Source organism: Dermacentor albipictus, chromosome 8 (genome assembly GCF_038994185.2).
Source record: "Dermacentor albipictus isolate Rhodes 1998 colony chromosome 8, USDA_Dalb.pri_finalv2, whole genome shotgun sequence".
In the NCBI taxonomy this organism is placed as follows: Eukaryota; Metazoa; Arthropoda; class Arachnida; order Ixodida; family Ixodidae; genus Dermacentor; species Dermacentor albipictus.
In genome coordinates this window covers 35,011,802-35,032,698 of record NC_091828.1, presented here as the reverse complement: position 1 = coordinate 35,032,698, position 20,897 = coordinate 35,011,802, and the positions used below count along the sequence as shown (strand labels likewise).

General features: G+C 44.8%; 1 protein-coding gene across 11 annotated transcripts in view; it reads right to left on the bottom strand.

Annotated features, from left to right (window-relative positions):
* Positions 1-15,870, bottom strand: part of LOC139046684 (uncharacterized) — a 42,302-nt gene extending 26,432 nt beyond the window's left edge. For 6 of the 11 annotated variants that reach the window (XR_011507878.1, XR_011507877.1, XM_070523259.1 and 3 more), the window contains exons 1-6: positions 15,634-15,870; positions 13,240-13,286; positions 11,158-11,280; positions 10,752-10,847; positions 8,202-8,491; positions 1,676-1,737 (exon numbers count right to left, since the gene is read on the bottom strand). Coding sequence is in view for 7 of the 11 variants with exons in the window: in XM_070523259.1 (XP_070379360.1) it covers positions 1,676-1,737; positions 8,202-8,491; positions 10,752-10,833 (434 nt within the window). In the remaining 4 variants the exon portion in view is untranslated. The remainder of the gene's footprint in view (positions 1-1,675; positions 1,738-8,201; positions 8,492-10,751; positions 10,848-11,157; positions 11,281-13,239; positions 13,287-15,633) is intronic. The other 5 variants (XM_070523256.1, XR_011507880.1, XR_011507879.1 and 2 more) reach the window with 5 other exon arrangements.
* Between the last annotated feature and the right edge of the window lie 5,027 nt (positions 15,871-20,897).

Here is a 20,897-nt window from a genome sequence, read left to right as displayed (position 1 = left end):
CACCCAGCCAGAGTCAAGGCAACACAAATAAAATAGAGTCTTAAAAGTGTCGCTCGCCATGACGCATTACTTAGGTAAATCGCCCAATTCAGAATGCGCAATGCCACGGTGGAAAATGTGCCATGCAACAAAACCGGATAAGAAAAAAAAAAGCGGGTGGTGCTAGTCACGTGAACCCGATGTGGTTCTTTGGCTCATGTATGTGACAAGGCGAGGAAGGAACGTCGCTCGTGGAGGCTACTCGAGGCAGAGTGTCTCTCTGTTGGCAGTCATGCTCACCTCATGGTGGTGTGGTAAGAGGGCATTCAATTTCTGCTGTCTCCTCTAATAATAAACCAGTTTAAAAGATTATTTCTGTAAAGAAATGCCAGAAGTCTGAAGTCGTTACTCCAAACATTCATCGTGGATATGAAGTCCAATGCATGTGGAACTGTCGAAAGTGGTTCACTCATATTCTTCTCATCCACTTTCAAGAAATTTCACACTAAATTGATGTAGACCTCTGCATTGTCACAAACAGCAGGAAGCAACCTTGAAGTCTGTTTTGAATTCCTCATTAATGCATGAAAATCCAGGATGCAGCAGCCAAGTAACAGTCTACTACACATAACTCCATCTTCACCTCTGCGTTCAGGCAATAAAATGCAGTTTTTACCATAGCGAGCATGAGATGTTTACTTGGAGATGCAGCTCTTAGCCTGTCTACGTATGACTGTGATATTTAAAAAAGATGCCAGTTATTTAAAACTATGTTATTAAAAAAACATCTTTCATGTTCGAAACATGCCTGGAGGCAATTATAACCAGCTTGAAAAGTAATTATGTCCCATGGCTGTATTCGGGTCTCAAGAAGCTTTAAATTGCAGTGTAAACTAATAGCGTCCTCGATCACTCGCACCGGGGCGCCTTGCTGCGCACTTTAATCCTCGATCACCGGAAGCGCACCCTGTTGGAGCGGTTTTCCATTGCCCCGTCTCGCACCGAGAAAATCGGCGGTGCGCCGGGGTCTGGCCCGATAGCTGCGGATGCTCTGGCCTGATAGCTGCGGTTGCAATGGAGTTGACGGAGTTAGCCAGTGGAGATGTCAGCAATGAGAAAGGAAGCGCTGCTAATTGCCGCAATCGATGAGCTTTTTTAAAGTTCTTCGGACAGCGAAGACGGCATGCTTATCGACCTCGTCCAAAAACAATGTGGTGAAGAGCGGCCGAAAGTGGACAGGTTCGTTGAAAGGGTCGCCAGGATTATTTATAAGATCCATTGATGTTTGCTTGCAACCAGGTATGTCGGAGCATGCAGTTTGACAAGGTTTGAGCGCTTGCCGCAGATGCTCAGCACCTGCAAACAACAAAATGTGCGCGCGCGCGCGTTCGCGCACGTCTTGCGCGCCAGGGGCAAAATAGCGCTGCATGCAAGCACCCTGCAATGGGTGCAGTTTTGTCCTCGATGTTGACCCTCCGCAGTGCGCCACCACGGCGGTGCAAGGCGCACCATTCTGGTTTCAGCGCAACCCCGGGGCAAGGTGATCGAGGACGCTATAAAACTTGCTAGGGGGCCTGATGTAAGGCCCTCAAAAAACAGGCCAAACAGGGGGCTAAATGTTTCTTCGATAGGATAGAAAGTTTGCGCTGGAAAGTTAACACCAAATATAAATGAAAATATATTACTTCAGACTTACCACCAGACTTTCACAATTCGAGTCTTGTTCTCCAAGGTGCATTGCCATTCCGACTTGTCCAGCTAGAGAGAAATGCAGTTCGTATTGCCTCCGCCAATGTGTTGCACATGCACATGTGATGAATTCTACAAAATGAGAGCAGCATTGAAGATAAACTGAGCAGCTGAAAGTGCACGCACTGTTTCTTCTACGCACAATATGGAAACTAAACAGCAGGGGTAAATTTCGTTAGAAGATTTGCGTAACACTTCATTCCCGTTCATATTGAAACATAAGTCGACTCTGAATATAAGACAACCCCTACTTAAAGACATCGCATTACAGTTCCCTTTATAATGGAAAACTACATGTTCTATCAAAAATTGGGCACTGAAAGCACCATGCCCCGCTTTGCATCAATTGTTTCGCTTAAATCTTTTGTGTACCCAGCAGAAATTCTAGATTCTAAGCATTTGTTTTAAATGTAACGAACCTCGTCAAATTTGGTGCAGTGGTTGCCGAGAAAAACGAATACTCCGTTTACATGTATTTAGATTGGAACACCCGAGCTAAAGCTTCCTCTTAAACGCGCCCGCCACGCGGAGGCATTGCCGAGCCCGAGCCGAAGGAGCAGTATGGTATCCACATTTTGTCTGCTGGAGGCGCCGCCAAATCATACTAAACAAAGAAACATTGCGTACACTTAGTACACGTACAAATTTCCTCTTTATAGCGACAAGGTAGGGGACTGTGGCTAGCAGGCCGCCAGTCTGGTTTCTCAGACGTGTAACGATTGCGACAGTGTACGCGGCGGAAAAAGCACCTGAGACTCCTGCAAGACCAGACAAAACCTTGCCTCTGTGCATTATCTAACTCCTTCTCATTACCGTTAAACAAAACTCGAGAACGCAGTCAAGAATTTCGCATTGAGGTGAGATAAGCAACTGTTCAATAACCAGAATAAATACGTCCACTTGCCTGTCTGTTCACGCCAATACCGCAAGCTCTATTCGGAAGCACGAGACGGGCGCTGAAAAGTGTCGAGACATTTCACTCGGCGAAATTAACCGCTTGCATTTCCAATGCAGCGAAAAATCAAGTGAACGATTAGAGTGTATTAACGATGTCGACGATGCCGTCGGCCATTTTGGGAAGTTTTAGGCGTGGATCGGCTTGGCTATTAGCCCCAAGAACGAACACGAGCGGCGCTGCGAGCGCCGCTCGCGTGACGTCAGGGCACGGACTCGCGCCTGTCGTCTGCTACAGTTCGGGCGTTGTCCGGGCGCTTTCTGCGGTGTTTTCGTTTGTTCGCCCTCGTTCTCTCTGCTTGTATACTTATGGTGGTCGTCTCAAATATATTTTTACGACGTCTTCCTTTGAGAACATTTATTCAAAGAGCTAATTTCTTAGACAACAATGCAGCTCTCGAAGGCAGCGCTACAGTGCCAGCCGAAGCGACGCAGACCAGCCCGTTGCGGTTTTTCATACGCGGATAGACAATCGCAAAAGCATAGCCTATAGGAATCCAGTTATGATACCATACCTGCCGCGGTGCAACAAGTATGTCACAAAGCTGGCTATATATGACTTCTACAGCAGTCACGTTGATTTTATTCCGCTAAAACAGGTTTGCTCACGACGAGTAGTTCATGGTATAATATCGAATTTTTGCATTTCCTCACAGAAACGCTCGGCAGTAGCACGGGGACTTAACTAATACTGGAGCTTAGATTCTACACGCCTCACTTGCTTCTTTACCTGCTTGTCAACACTAGGCGGTTCTTCACGTGTTAATTTTTTATAAGCGGCGGAAACTTGAAGTAAAGTTAATGAAGGCTTACAGCTATTTACATAGTACAAATAGGAATGTACCAATATATATTCCCTTTTCCGTGCTACACGTTCAACTCACCTCTTTAGAGCATGTTTGTTAATGATTAATAATGTTTGTTATGTTCCTCTTCTTTTGTTTATGGTACCTAGTGTATATCATTTATTTATTTCAATGCCGCAGTGTGTTTTGCATTGTTATTGTGGAAATATTTCACTGTTCTTTCATATATTGTATAACTGCAATGTTTTATGGCGACTATATAAATGTAATTTATATGGCGCTTGATGTGTTACCCCATCCAGCCATATTGTACCTAAGGGGGTGAGGTTACCTCAAGCCGCGTCTGTGCGGCTTTTTTCCCTCATCCACCTCCATTTACCACTCCTCTGTACATGTGTGTGTGTAAATGGAAATTAATAAATCAAATCAAATCAAACTCATTTGAGAAATTTACTGGTGCTTGTTGCTTGAGGAATATACATGACGAATCTGTTTGGCGAACTGACACAGGCTACTCGGCCCAATTTTTTTAGTGAAGCATGCCTGCTGGACCGCATAGCTGCAGCTAGAAAGAAGTCGAAGCGTCAATGACTAGTAGTATGGGACATATTCAAGATATCGAAATTCCCCCGGTGGAGGGTCAGAAATCAAGTGAAAGTATATGCAAGGCTTGCGGTGCTTTCTTTATGAATGTTTGCGATTGGATTGGAGCAAACTTAATTTAGCCTGCAAGGTTCTCTTTTATGTACCGACGAAGCGAATTGTTATCCGTTTGTATAATTAAATAACGCTGGATCGAGACATGGTGAGACAAAAGGTGCTTGAATTTTCCTTTTGTAGGCAATCTAAGCTGCGGTGTAGTAGCTCGAGAATACTTTAGCCATTCCAGTTGGCGCTGTAAAAAAATGCTTTATGGTTTTAATTCGAAGTTGTAGTGAACTGATGGGTTTCGCGATCATAGCGTGCCTCGCTATACGGACAGTCGATTGCTACCGTTACGTGATCAGGGGTGTGCCATATTGTCGATAAAGGCTACTGAGGGCCACTATGAAACGTTTCATCACTTTCAATTGAGTGGCTCTCGATCTTAACAATGAAACTTTTCTCTCAGGTGATTGCTACTATGGTGTTTGTGAATTAACTATGTAAATACTCTACATGACGCGCCGTCGTGTTAGCAGCCATGAGCAATTTGTTTTTTGGAGGCCTGTTTCAGAGGGGGATGAAAGTAGCAGCAAACTTTTTCATAAGAAATACGCGCCTAACTATTTTTTTACGCATTAATGAATGGGCATATTTGAATAGAACAACACACCAGAGTAATAGGAATCATGATGACAGCTTCGCTGGGCAGTGTCTTTCTAACATCGGATAACATGTTGACGCCAATTACCAAATTTTTCTTCCACGTAAAATGCAATGCCTCTCATAGCTAAATACTAAAGGAATGTTAAGTGTTTAGCGAAGCATCACACACAACTTCGCGCGTTGAATTTGCAGATATTCTTTTTTTGTCAAAATTTACCGATAGACACGGCGCATATATGCATTGCAAAACCTAGTAGACCCCTTTAACGCTGCTTAGCTTGCGATATCCAAGCCGCAAAGTTTCTCGACTCACACGCTTTTGAAGAAGAAACTGTGGTTAAGGTATGGCAGCTGAAAGAAGCCGATGTATTCTTCAATACGTATGGCTCGAGCCACCCATACCCCAAGCATAAACGAAGGGAACGAGCGCGCGCGGCAACCGAGCGAGCCAGAGCGAGCGGCGTCCTGGCCGTGACGTCACTCGCGAGAGGGCGCCACTCCTAATTCTCGCCGCTAATAGCTGCGCACAATCTTTGGAAGCGACCTTTTTTTGTTGTTGTTGTCGCCAGACGAAAATCGCTGTGTTACTTTTTTTTTTTTACAGAGAAGATATGTTTATACTAAGGGTATGGTGGCTAGCATACACTCTTAAGCATAATTACACCCTTTTGCCATACAACGATAATTGTCATCTGCTTGCCCACATTTCCTTTCTTTAACGCGGCAAGCCTGGTACTTTTCAGTAACGAACGGCATGCGCGTTATCAGAATGACATAGCATTCCCGACAGGAAAGTAACAGGCAATGCTATCATGCTGATAACGCGCGTGCCGTTCGTTACCGGGCTCGCAGCGTTAAATAAAAAAACGCATCAAGGCAGATGACGATTATCGTTGTGTGGCAGAAGGGGCACTCGAAAGGGTGTAAACTGTTCTTTGAGCGAATAATCGTCACTCTTACTCTAAAAATATTAAGTGCAATATTATGGCCTTATAAATAATATGTACGAACAATTTACTGGATGTACATGTTAATGAAACAGGTCTATAGTTACGTCGAGTTTAGAGCCAGATTTGTGCACAGGTATTACTTTGGCCCTTCGCCAGTCATCAGGTATCACTGAAGTTTCCAAAGATCGCCTGTAAATTACGTGTAAGTATTTTGACGTCCAAACTGCATGTTTTTGCAAAAATGCATTTGATATAAGATCACGGCCACAGGGTTTCTTTACATCCAGATTTTGTAAGAGTCGAAAAATTCCTTGTTGGTCGATATCTATTTCAGGCATTGGATTCTCGAACTGATACTGTGGAGAGGGACAGTTAAAGGTAGTTCTGTTAAATACAGATTGAAAAAATGCATAAAATTTGCTTGCTATGACGTCAGGCTGAAGAACTGTCCCGTTCGAAACATTAATCTGCGATACGGTGTGCCGCTCCCTCGATAGGTAGCGCCAGAATTTTTGTGGTTTATTCGTCAGGTAAGAAGGCAGAGTAACAGTGAAAAAATGCTCCTTGGCCATATGGATCTTATATTGTAATAAGCGTACGAGATCTTGAAGGTCACGTGTGGTTTTCTTTCTGCGCTTCCTTTTAATTTTTCGTTTTAAATGTATTATTTCACGCGATACGCAAGGATGTTCTCTGTTCACTCGTTTATTTCTGGAGGGAATGTAGTTTTCTTCACAAAAGTGCACAATACGCTTAAAACGTAACCATAATTAATTTACATCATGAAGTAATGAAAACTGCAGAAAGCAGGCGTTTAAATATTCTGAGATAGCATTGTCATCCGCTCTTGAGTAATCCCTGATAACAGCAATCGATGGCTTAACGCGTTCACGGTTTCCTAAAATTGGACAGGAGAATACAATCATTTTATGGTCCGAAATGCTATTTTCAACGTTTAATGTGCTATTTTGAAATAGACTGCTTACGAACATCAGATCAAGCACAGAACATGACCGACCAGCTATTCTAGTCGGTTCGGAAACTAACTGGTCTAGAGAAAAGGTAAATGACATGAACAACAGAGATTCAGCACTTTTTGCGTCACAGCTGTTGTGCGAAAGATTAGACCAATTGATTCCTGGTAAATTGAAATCACCTGTGATGATAATATTGGAATGTGAATTAGTGTGTTGTGCAATGTAAGTGTGCATAACGTCTAGGTATACAGGGGGCGCATTCGGAGGTCGATATAGGCCACCCAGAAATATTCTTTTTCCATTAAATGTAAGTTTACACCATACGCTTTCATGGTCAGGTATGCTTTTTAAAACTGTGAATTTTATGTTAGATTTAATTGCGACAGCAACACACCCCCCCCCCGCGATTCTCTGTCTTTCCGTATGAGCCGATAAGGTGGAAACACTTCGGAATCCTGGACGCTTTCGTGAAGCCAGGTTTCCGTGATGACTATAACGTGTGGTTGATGGGCTGCAACTATGCTTTCAAGTAGGCTGAACTTACTGACTACACTGCGCGCATTTTGTCACGTGCAATCGCGAGCTGCTGAGCCAGCGTGTGCAGAAGTTATCGGTTTAGATAGTTCACTTCTTCTGTCCTCACACTCATTCCATATGAAGGTTTTGCCATTTATTTTTAGTTTATCAAATGCCAGAGATACCTTTGCCCCTTTCGCCTTGTCACTTACTGCAGAACGCCATAATTTAGCAAGTGTGTCGCGTACTTTCTTTGAGAAATCTTCGGATATTGAAATCTGGGTGTTTTTCAGCTTGAAGCAGCTTGATAATATTTTGTTTTTCTCAGCGAAGTTGAATAGCCTGATAATAACGGGGCGTGTCCTTTGGCTTTGCTTTGTACCGATTCTGTGAACTCGTTCTATTGAGTTAACTTCTATTCCTAGGATCTTCCTAAATATACCATCTCGCACTTCTTCTTCAAGTGTTTTAACATCTTCAGCAGAGCTCTCTCTTAATCCATAAATTACTAGGTTATTCCGCCTACTTCTATTTTCTAGATCATCGACCTTCGATGCCAGAAATTCTACTTGCGTCATGGTAGATTTACAAGATTCCTCGCAGTGTACTATCTTGTCTTCGCATTCTTTCCATAATCCCCTTTCATTCTCAATAACTGTCATTCTTTCTTGCAAATCTGCAACTATTGTCTCCACATGCTTGATATTTAAAGACAGTTGTTTCAGTGTTTTGTTCGTTTCCTTTTGTTCTCTTAGAATGCGTTTCATTCGTTCCCGTTGCGAACATTCATCTGAATCAGAGTCAGGGCCTGGATTTTGTTCAACGTCTCCGAATATTAGTAACATTAAGCGGACAACATTAAAACAATCCCGCAAAATAGCAACACAGCATTGTGGACTTGGGAGCACCGTTAACGTTATGTCATTGTCTTTAGTTGAAGAGACTAAATGCTGGTCACTAACCTGTGCGATCAGAAAAAATTTGATCAGCATCCGTACTCGTTCAGTGCTTCCAAGTCCACTGAAGGTAACGTCGAAAAGGCTGCTGCTTTTATCCGGGTGCCATGGTGTCTCCGTCGACGTCACCGTGCTGGTCAGGTGGTCCCAGTGCAGTGCACGTGGTACAGCTTCCTGCGACTTGTTTCGTTCGATGAAGCCAGCAGGGCAGACAGCCAGAGGTACCAGTAGATAGGCCTGATGCAGTGCATGCTCAGACCCTGCGTCGACGAATCTGGTCCTCGACAGCACGATCTCTGCGATCAGAAAAAATTTGATCAGCATCCGCGCTCGTTTGGTGCTTCCAAGTCCACTATGATATATGCAACTGAGCCTGTGTTAAATAATAATATGCAAGATAACAGATCATAATTGTATACTGGGAGTCATTTGACACAACTGTATTACAACTAGTTTCCATGTAATAACATGAAAATTTCTATATGTATTTGCGCTTAAAAACTCTTATATCTACATTGTGAAACATAGTTCCAGCGCACATTTTGAACAAGGACGAGGCGAGAAAGACAACACAAACGGCGTTTGTGTTGTCTTTCTCGCCTCGTCCTTGTTCAAAATGTGCGCTGGAACTATGTTTCACAATGCTAATCATAACCAACTAGCCCAGCTGTCCATACTTAGCGATATACTTTCTAGTACATTGGGCCCTTTCCCCCCTCCTCCTTTATGTGCAAACCCTTCCTCGACCCTTGTCAACCTATTAGCAGTGACCACATGCCGTGCAAGAGAGCTCACGTTCGCTCTGGACCACCGTCTTGTCCTACCTGGTGTTCATGCCCTGTTTGCACTGTGCTTCCCGTCTGCCCGACATTCAAGAAGGATAATGAAGATTATGCGCTCCGAGCTGTGGCGACAGATCAGACACCTGCAGAACTGCCTGCGCACCTACTCCGCTTCGTTAGTGCCTGGAAAGAATGGTGACCCACTTTTTCGAACGCTGAACAGTGAGGCTACAAGGACTTCCGAGTTTTTGTGGAGCATGTGTCTTAGAAATCTGTGTGCGTTGAAGAAAGCGCAAGTGCGACAGCATGTTGCTCCAAAGCAAGTTACCTGCATCGGTGAGTGTGACTTGCCTGAAAAAAAAAAACGGCGTTTGTGTTGTCTTTCTCGCCTCGTCCTTGTTCAAAATGTGCGCTGGAACTATGTTTCACAATGCTAATCATAACCAACTAGCCCAGCTGTCCATACTTATATCCACACTTTATCCGTAATTGTATTCCTACACCAGCCGCTTCCGTGCCTGTCTGGGAGACCGGAACTTTGTCAAGCCGAAGAGAATTCGGTTTTATCCCAGCTCTCCCTTTTTCACCTTGTATCCAGTGGTGAAAATAAAAATGATGATGATGATGATGATGATGTAGCAGAATATGTTCACAGAAGTGAAATGCCACTGTACTGAATTTTGTAAAACTGAAAGGCATTTGCATTGGGTTGAACGGCGTTTCGATGGGGGATATAAAAAACTTCGTACAGCTGACTAATTTGTTCAAGTGACGTTCAAGTGGTAGTTTACTGTATATTGGTTTTCTTGGATAAAAAATTTAGTTGGAAACAGTGCCTTGTATGTCCTCATTTTTTCTTAAACATTGCTCGATGAACAAGAGGTGCAAAAAGAGACCTTTCTATTTTGTCTCTTCCGACCTAACTGGCATTTGGCGAATACCTCTTGCGTGCGGGAGAAAGTGGGGGGGGGGGGGTATATTGGAAAAAGTTTGGCAGTGTCTGGCTCCTCCTGGGGTGGTGTTAGAGGTGTGTATGAACCACTGCTTAGATAAATCGAACTCAGTACCTTTTTCTCAGTACAAGCATTCGTGAATGTTAACTTGTTATTCCAGCAGTTTAAAAAATGCCTGTATAGGCCCTATATCACAATATGTCCCAAGCCTCCTATTTTTTTTTATTTAAGAGGACTTGAAAGCATTTGAACTTCAATGTTAATGAAAAGAATGTTACAACTTTCAATAGCAAGGAATTGTTGTTATCAAGACTCCACAAAATGATGCAAAAAGAGCTGTTCTGCCATGAACAATTTCCAATATTGTAATTCTGAGAAGCGGTTATTAAGTTTTGAGGAGAAAGTTTGTTGAATGTATGTTCCAGCTTGTAAACTGCGCACAAACTATTTGAGGGCGGTAAGAAGATTTTTTATTGTTTAATATCAAGAGTTGACGAACAGCCACAGTTCAGCAATGTCATGTGTTTTCTCATTTTGAAGAGCAAAAATTATTTCAACATATCTGAGCTATCAACCCTACAATAGTCATGACATTAGCCATAAATCAAGTGGGGGACCAAGATTACAATTTTTATCCTGTTGGTCTAATAGGGCGATGGTTCATCTCAATATCCCCACTCACCAGAGGGTTACAGGATTGGGACACCACCTGGGCAACAAGTAGGAATAAAATTAAGGCACCGACTATGTGGGCAATGAAGCTATGAAGCAATGAAGGGATGGTCAGAACATATGCAGTAAGCATTATCATGGTACCACACCTATTGGTGCTGCTGCTGTCTTGCCCGCTGAAGAGGAGCAATCCAGTGGTGATAGTTTTGTAGACAGTGCCATCGACATCATGATGATTTAAAAGTCTGAAGTGGTATCATTATGTACATTATTCACATAGCCCAGTGGGTCACTGGACAAACTATGACTGTTTCCCAAACAGAAGATAAATCAGTCCATGCTTGCATGGAGGAAAAATTGCACAAGCTTAGCAAGAGTCAATGACACGAATGCAGGGAAGTGAAACTGTGGCAACAACAAGGCAAAGAAAAAGAACTGCACGAAGCACAGAGATCTAAGCATCGTGCCAGTGCTGCTAGAGGATTGCTCACTCAATATGAAAGTTCAGTTCCAATCATGCATACTACCTCTTGGTTTAGCTTAAGGATTGCTTACCTCAACAAAATAATGCCTCTTGTCACTCTCAGTTGTCCCCATGAGTTTAAAGCAGTCTTTCACAACCTAGGCTGAGAACACTCCCAGGAAATGTTGTATCCTGTACACAAGCCATGCAAGTTCCTGAAATATTTGAAGGATCCACATCTCACAGTATAACACAAGGTTGTGAAGAAGACAAAGGCATATTGAAATGAGCATGACAGCTCACTGCCTACTGGCAAAGGCTTTGCAAAATGTTTACAGCAATAATGCATTGTGGTGCCTCAGAACCACTGGGATTAGCAAGATTCCACTGTAACTGGAATGAAAAAATACTGCGTTCTAATTGACTTACAGTGCAGTGTTAAGCACGACAGCAGCACTGCATTAAAGCATCAATGTTCTAATCGATTTTCCTCAAACATGTTATGGTACGACTTTTAGTGACTAAGCAGCATTTGCACAAAGGCACCAAGCTGGTTTGCTTCAAGAAGTGTCTTCTGATCTATACTTTGAGAAAAAATGTTGCACTTATTGCTGGTTCTTTGGCATGCAAGTCTTTAAAAAAATGGGATTAGCATGCATCTTACTCAGTAACAGAAACTTAGCAAGTGGACCTACTTGGCTTGGACCTTCAGGGTGACAGATAGATGGGCATTGACATGTACAGTCAAAGACATAAGAAAGTGCCTGGGACCTCCAAAATCGTTCGTAATACCGGTCACATCGTTGTAAAGATTGTACACCACACCGCCGCCAACAATTGAGCTGGCTGGACATGTTAAAGTAGAGAGAACCCTTATTCTATGAATTAAGGGACACTTAGTGAAATAGGTCACTAGTATTTTTGTTTATAGTTTGTGTAGCTGAATGTGCGACTAACATGTCACTAACCTTGCTCAAGTTTAATGTTATTGACGCATGCACAGCAGGAGTTGAATGACGATGACTCGCCTTCCCTTTCTTCTTTTACTCTCTTTATGCCCATTGCGAATTGTATATATTTGTGCAAGCTTCAATAAAGGTGTTGTCGGCAGTCAGTGCTCGTTCTGTGTCCTTCCTTGTCCGTGTTTTTTGGTGCTGTTTTAAATATGAAACATCTTTAGTGGCTTTCTTGATGACCGACGCCGGAGTTCTACGGCAGACATCCGTTATCCTTGCCTTGAACTAATCTGACTCTGTCTCAATTACGTAAGCAAGATCATTCACATAAATAACCCCAAAGAAAGAAATCGAGTGGAGAGAGGTCACATGACCTAGCGGGCCAATTCACAGGCCTGTGCGTTCCAATCTATTGCACATTGAAAGTCGCATCCAGCCAGTTTTGTGCTTGGCTGCTGCTGTGTGCAGGTGCCCTATCTTGCTGATACCACAGAAGCGGAAGAGGTGACAGCGGGACTTCACAGAGAAACTCATCCACCACTCTTTCAAGGATTTTGTTGATGTAACACTGTCCAGTGAGTATGTGATCGAAGAAGGTGGGACCGATTATAGCACCAGCATAAATTCTGAATCACAATTTGGGCAACTACTGGTACTGGTGCCTATTGCACTTCACACAGCGTGGATTGGAGTCCCTCCACTAGTGCGCATTATGCAAATGTACCTAGGCGTTTCGGCGAAAATTGGCTTCATCTGTGCACATGATGTTGCTCAAAAGGTATGATGACTCATGGGCTTTTGCGAGAAATTTAAACGATTCTACGGGTCCCTATCTTCCAAGCATTGTTGCTGGTTAAGGTGGGACGGGTGAAAGGCTGTCATTTAGAATTCTCCAAACTGACTTGGGAATTGGTACCTGGGCGGCCACGTTCTGCATGCTAGCATGAGGATTTGAGGCCATAAATGCTAGAACATCCCTGCGTAGGCTAGGACTCAAACATGGAGTCCTCCGCTGGTTTGTTGAAGCTGCCGGTTTGTCTCAGGTTTTCACAATTTCTGATGATAGTCGATGTATTTGGTCTACCGCCACACTTCCATTAGTGATATACATATTTGTAGTCTTCCTCTTGTTGCCATTTGCAGATGCCAAGGCGAGGATCATGCTTACCAGGTGCTCATTAGAGAAACACATGGCAAATGGGATGGAACAAAACGTACCTTTAAATCTTTGCACTGACGTCAATTCACTTTTGTGGTGACAGGTTCTGTAGCAAAAAAAAAAAAACATTCGTGCACTTTATCTACGCTAAAACAACAGCTATCACAACTATTTTCCAGGTAACACCAAACGAGACGTGTTACTTCGGCAGGGATGCGGCAGATAAGGCATTAGGTCGATCACAATGTTTTTCTTTATTTCCTTTATTTCGTCCTGGATTACTCAGAGGGAGCATGTTCGAGGGCGCTGCTTTATGATGCGAGTGGGAGCACAGTCATGTAGTATTCTCCATATTTCACAGGGTTTATTTATCTATCATAAAAAATTAGTACACAATTAGTACGTCGCTGAAAATATCGCAGTTAGGTGTCCCTTGGCTGTGCCTTTAGATGCCTCATTTATCATTTGATAATTAGGATAGTACATGTCGGCTTAGATAACTAATTAAATGACCAAATTAAATCTGGAACGAAAAAATTACTGGCAGCTACTGCAATGTACTGCAAACAATATGCGCTAGGTTTTCTTCGAGTAACGCATTGCTCTCTTTTTAAATCTTGGTGCATTATAATTAATTGGGACACTCTGTATATATTTACGTTTGCATGTAAGTGACAATGTTCCCATACGTAATAAATGTTGTAAGTTATTAGAAATGTTCTTTTTTTCTTGAGTCGTTGACATTGCTTACTGTAAAGAGAAGCAACACCGAGACACACAACATTCACATGCATTTCATACGCCGTGGATAAAAGAGTCTGCTGACGGGGTCAGTGAAGTTTATAGGTTTCGTTAATGATCAAAAAAGCACGCAAAACAATTTGAAGCATCGTGAGCTTACAACAACATATTCATTCTCTAGACATAGGCTATCCATACCGTTAGAAATAATTCTTAATTGGCTGCCTCCATCTCTTTCAAAAATATTATAAACTTTGTCCTGTGTGTATATTTAAATATATTGCATATGTGCATGGTGTTTACAGTGGAACTTTAAAATAATGTTGAAGTGAGAAAGTATGGATAAGGCAGCCACCGCGAGTGCTTCTGATGGGCGTGTCCCCCTATTGTCAGGATTTGAAGAAATAAAGTGACCCGCCGTGGTTGCTTTGTGGCTATGGTGTTGGGCTGCTAAGCTCGAGATTGCCACATCTAATCGCGGCCACGACGGCCGCATTTCGATGGGGGCGAAATGTGAAAACACCAATGTACTTAGATTTAGGTACCTGTTAAAGAGCCCCCCGTGGTCCAAGTTTCCGGAGTCCCCCACTATAGGGTGCCTCACAATGAGATCGTGGTTTCGGCACATAAAACCGCATAATTTAATATTCTTTTTTGCAGAAATAATCGAAAATATTAATTAAAAGCCGTTCAAGTCCGCGCCAACAAGGATGCAGTAAGCTATTAGCCTCAGTAAAATTTCAAGGGAAAAAGTCGAGGAAAGTGAAAAGAAACCTCAAATGATGTGGGTGACAAAGCACTGGTATTGGCACTTTAGGTGTGTGTGTGTGGGGGGGGGTGAAGGGGGAGGGAGGCTTCGGCTTCGCCTAGGCAAGGTTCTGACTGGTGTTGTATAAGTCGCAGGTCGCTTTTTAAGTCGCGACGATAGATTGGATTTTTTACAAGCACTGCTCCAGGAGGGCACATGCAACCAAAGGCCTCAGGAGAGGACCTGAGAGCACCCAAGGGGTAGTGGGGAGATCAAAGCTGGAAGCAGGATGGTCCGTAGATTGGAGTGGCGGAGGCCTAAGCGTGCTGGACTTAAAATAAATATTATTACGTCCAGCCGCCAACTTGTGACGCAAAGACTTCTGCAATAGCAGTCAGAAGTTTGCCGTTTAACATACTAAGGCAGCAGCGGAAGCGGACGAAGACACAGAAACGTGAAAAAAAAGACCGCACGCTACAAGTTAGTAGTATTTTAAAGTTTAAATGATGGCAATTGAATAACGCGCAACTGAGCCCTCTCGAAGCGTTCGACGCATGGAAAAATTCGCGAGGACGGTAAGATACCAGTGTGACAGAGGCACAAGCAAGGAACGAAAACGCACACACAGGGCAAACTGTGGAGATACTATATATTTTGCTATATATGTAATATATGCTATATCTATGAAGTGACTAGTGCCATGCTCTAATCTTCAAAGGTCGCAATGCTTTCGCAATGAAATTGTTGACAGTGTGCGCTGTGTGTGTATCTTGTGTTCTGGCTCACTGCCGATCGCGATCACGCCCGATCCTGATCGAATTTCGCGGTCGTGATTGCCTCCTTTGGACAAAATGAGCGAGAGACCCAATCACAGTCGAGAATTTCGATCCGGATCGGTGCCGATCGCGATCAGAAGTATACGTGTGACACTGGTAGTGACAGGGCAACGCCATATCATACTCGCCTTCACGGGAGACCACTGACGAAACGACAACAATCGTTCGCGCCAGTGCACTGTGCCAGCAACACCCAAGGAGACGCACGAGGAAAACTTGTACACGACGCACGGATCGCCAGCCGACACATGGCAAAATGCCGCCACGCCAGGCACGCCTAGGGACAGAACGAGCAAAGAAACTGCTCCTCCGTGGTACCTAGGCAAAGGGAGAAATTTCAGGCGCAAACGCCCCCAGATTTTCTCTCTCGCAACCGCTGAAACGACTGGCCAATCCCGTGAACTGGCGTTTCCTCTAATGACCGTCTCGTCCCGCTGGAGATGAAATCGCTCCGCCAGGGGAGAAACGAGCGCTGGCGTCTAGGATGAAACTTGGCGTGCGGTCGTCTATAGAGGCTAGAAGGTTTTCCTAGTGTCACGAACGAGCCGGCGCAGCTGAAATAATTTGCTATGCGCAAAGCAGATGGCGCTACCGCCCGCTGGCGCGCGGGCAGGCGCAAGAAGCCCTCATGGGTGTAGTGCTCTCTGGTTCAGTCGGTTGATCGTGTGTGTGCTGCTGTCCCTGCTTTGACAAGGCGTTAAAGTGCTAAAGACAGTGCAAACTCTGGCATAGGTTCTCTTGTCATTTAGATTCGACACGGACTAGCTGTAACGCCGAGAGCGGGCCGCGGCAGGAGCAAATGCAAGCGTCACATCGGGCCCGACCTACTGCGCCGTAAAGAAGCGTAGGAACACATCTTGTACATGATACCGAAACGAGAAAATGAAGCGGGACAAATTGCAGGGCGGGATGTCTTTATTACACAAGGTTCCATGACAACAATATACTAATGTCTTTCCTTGTGGGAAGTGCCCTGTGCGAGGCTACCGACAGCGCCTCATTTTCAGCTGCTTTTTCTTTTATCGCTGCGCTCTTTGTTTACTAACTTTACAAGAAAATGCATCCTAGTCAAGGCGTAAAACTTCATCACTTCTGTCGTAATTCGACGTCCATGCTCCTCGCAGCTCACACCGAGCTTCAATTGAAGCTCACGTCCCTGAAGAAAATGCAGAAAGCTGACCATGCTATCTGCGTGTAGCTTATTGCGACAGAAAAACACCGTAAATGCGTCCTCAAGCTTTGCTATGAGCTGTTCAATTGGCCTTGATGGATAAACTAAGCCTCCATGGTCAAAATTTCGATTAAGCGAGGCATTGTTGTTTGACTCGGCTTGCAAAGACAAAGTGCTGAAACAAGTTGCACATTGAGGGCAAGGAAATCTTTTAAGGATTTTTCTTACAACATACCCAGCTACATAAAAAAATTAGTCTGCTGTCACTTTCTTTTTTTTTTGTCTACGCAGCCCTGAGGATCGCTCAGGCTGCTGTGCTCCTCGAGCAGCTCTGCATGCAGCAGAAGCCAAGTTTCCGCCATCCAGTAAATTATCGACAAGTTCAGTTATTCGCGCATTTTTTTCTTTGGGGACATGAGATGGTTGCAAGAGGGCAGTCACTACTTCTGCAGGTACTTTTGCTCCTTTTGGAGGCTTTGCGAGGCTGTAGAAAGCCAGGTTGTTGATAATTATCAAAACCTGCCCCACTATTGGATGATCATTGCAACCGAAGCACTGGCACGCAATACCAAATACATTCTCCATCCTGTCTTGGCTTAGGTTTGCGGTCAACAAGTACTTGTATTGCAGGGACGTGGTTAGGTATTTTACAAGCGGCAGTGCTTTGCAGCATTACACGCAGCCCAAGGGCAGTTCCTGCACTTAAAAAGCCGCCACCATGCTGTGCAGCATATTCTTCCCAATTATTGAGAAAAACAATAAAATCATTCAAAAACTGTGCACTTCTTGAATCAGCACGAAGGCCTTTTGATGGGATTCTAGACGACATTATAAAAATTAGTCTTTCCATTAGTTTTACAAACCGTTCTGTCGTGTCGATGTTTCAGACGTTGTCCCTTTGCAAATGCGGATCAGGAGCTGTGGGCTCCTCATCCGCATGAGGTTACATTCCAACACCCACAGCTGATTGAACCGCATGCCCCGGGTTGACTTTCTGGAAGCTGCCTCGAAACATGCCTTCACACCAAGGCGTTGCTTTGGAGGAAGGCTTCCGATTTTCTCCTCCAGCACTATAGTTGGGATGCACTTCGTGAGTGCCCGGAGGTCTTTGAAGGTCTTGCTGAAAGTTTTTTTTTTTTTGGGGGGGGGGGGGGCGGAATAAATCAAGGGATTTTCGCTTCCTTGCATTTATTTGTTTTAAAGTCGTTAGTCGTTTCTTATGCTGCCAGCTGAACTGGTTCAAGATAAGCTTTCTTGAGTATTTGCATCGTAGGCAAGTATTGCGTATCGGACGCCGTAACAGTGCAGGGTTTCGAGAAGTGCGCTTTTCCATACTGTGTATGTTGGCCAGGTGAGAGAGGCTGAATCTAACAGCCGGGACAAAGTAGCAATTTATCTCGTGCTTTGAACGTAGCGTTCGTTGAAATGCCTTGAGCACACGACACAGGTTTCGTCGAGAGCCTTGTCATCTCGCGTTATGTTTCGAGCCCATTCTTGCGACAGATATGGGTCGGACGGGGCGCGGAACGATACTTTTTCTTTCGACGACTTGTAGCCACCTTTGCAGAGCGGCACGAAACTCGTGTGACCTTTTTTGTCGGCATTATTACACGTGCATCTAGAGGCACAAACAAATCACGCACAAATCCCAGCCCACGCGCACTTGCCAACTGGCTGGGCGAACGGCGCGCCTAGAACAGCGCGGCCAAAACTCGCCTGGCAGCTGCAGCGCCACCTACGCAGTGCATCCAAACTGGTTTCACAGGAGCCCCTTGAAATGGCGGCCGTTCACGACACTAGGAAAACCTTCTAGCCTCTGTATCCGCGCCTTTGCTTTTCTAAAAACGACTTGGACTTGTTGCTAGACGTAAGGGTGTTCAACCTCTTCGAGGACAACATGCGGTATAGCACTTATGGGCATTGCGACGCTCCGATCGGCACAAGAACACACTTTTACGTGTTTTGCGCACCAATCCAACTCGACTGGCTTGGCTTTGATTTGTCTTGAATGTCAATGGCTGTAGCAGTGTTTAGACCTAGCGATAGATGGCGATACATGGTCGCTTTTAGCGTGCGTCGCGTACGTGTAGCTAAAAGCGTTTCAGGTTCAGTGCGCGTAGGGTACGTAGAGCTTTCTCGTTTGCGTGCGCGAAGTTTCTCCGTACGTGTAACTAAACCTGTCTAATGAGACAAGCCAAATCAACACACTATCAGACAAGTTGACAAAGCAAGCAGCGACGTCCGAAGAGACGAATCGTTGTGGTGGTTCATTTGTGCAGTCATGTCATAGAAAAGAATATCAACATTTCACCTGCGCCAAAGCATCCATGTCAAGACATTAAAGCCCGCGAAAGTAACCACGTTCTTAGTTATTTTTCTACTTTCACTTTTATTCACGAGGACACATTGAGCCTCTTCAATGTTCTTTTTCTCACTACCCGCGGGCTGCTAGAACCAGCCAGAGCGCATGCCTTTTTCTCGCGTTGCCCCGACCACCACGTGGCGCCTTCGGTGTGCGTTGGGTTTTGTCTGGGCGAGTGGATTTTGTCTGGCAGACTTTTGGACGCTTTCTGGATAGCAGACGAGCGAAAGGAACAATGGTCGCTCGCCGCTACGACTGTGGGGTCTTGACTGATTGCAATGAGTTCGCTTGAGCGCAACCTCTCCGGAAAGTTACGTCTCACCGGTGTAGGATACCTAGCAGTATGCGTATGGTTCTGTGTGGACCAAGCGTCTCTCGTTTTATTCGATATTCCTTCGTTAGCCACATTAAGTGCCCAAAGTAGGCATTCAATTGCATCTAACGTGCTTTCCTTTGCGTTATTTCTTTAGGTGCTCCGGCCCCACAAAAGAAAAAAAGACACTATTGCAGCGCAGTGAATTTCTGCATGGTAAAAGTTCAATTTCCTTACTTCTACTTTTGCGAAAAGTAATGGACCACGGGACTCTTCAGTTTCCGGATACCCTTATAGCATTATTGCGATAGCAAATATATCGACACTACAGGCGCATTCCTGCCGTCACCGTCGTCCCCGTGTGCCGTATAAAGTCCTTCGACGATAACATCGTGACCGCCGCATCGACAGATCTATTACGCGATAACATCGACAGCACACCCCATGCCGCATGTGCGAGTGAAACCTAGGGGTGGAGGGGTGGGGCTGGCATGGGTAAGCCGACGATGGTGGCTCAGTCTTCTGTGCGCAAGGAAGAAAAGCGGCGAAGAGTCGCGGCGTTTTCTGTCGCGCGCGGTACATGGGGGGAGTGGAAGTAGGAAGGGGCGGTTCTCAGGATTCTGTGATTTGTGAATCTCTGATTGCCCACCATGTTTATTTGCCTTATTTGATGCATTATATACAGTGACTTTTTCTTATATGCTAACTTTTTCTATACTTATAATTAAATATTGATACATGCACATTGCGTGTTCATCGCGCGCGGTGCACGCGGGTGCCTCGACGAAGACGACGAACGCTCTCTGGCTCTCGAGCTGTCGGCGGAACTGGCTAGCACTACATCATTCTTTGTAAATACACTTTGTAAATAGTCTACAGTTCTTATTCCTTCGTTCGCGTAACAGTTTTGGTGGGGAGTGCCGTTCCCCATCGTCGCCACGGAGCTTCACAGCGGCCGCACCGTCCTGCTTTCCGCAATGGCTCCCGGTGACGACACCTCGTCTGCTTCTACTCCTGCGACCCCAACAACCACGTACATTATGGTTACCAACCCCCGCGATCCTGGCATATTTTCCAGCCAAGATAATGCCGACGTGTAAGAATGGCTCAGCCTATATGAGCAAGCTAGCCAAAACAACCACTGGGACCCTACCATTATGTTAGCGAATGTCCTATTCTATTTGGTCGGAACTCCTCGTGTCTGGTTCCGGACACACGAGATCTCTAGCTGCGATGCTTTCAAGGAGAAGCTCACCGACCTCTTTGTAAATCACACCGGTCGGCAGCAAGCTCCTACATAAGAACTTGCGACCCAAGTTCAGTCTTCTACTGAATCGTATGTCTCGTACATACAAGACTTGCTCGCTCTTTGCTGAAAAGTCAACGACAAAATGGACGAGGTTGACAAGGTCGGCCACGGGCTTAAAGGGATCGCGGACGACGCGTTTAACTTGTTGGTCTTCAACAATGTGTCCAACATCGACATCATTGTCAAGGAATACCGCCGCTTTGAGCTCGCCAATAGCCGCCGCGTCATTCCACAGTT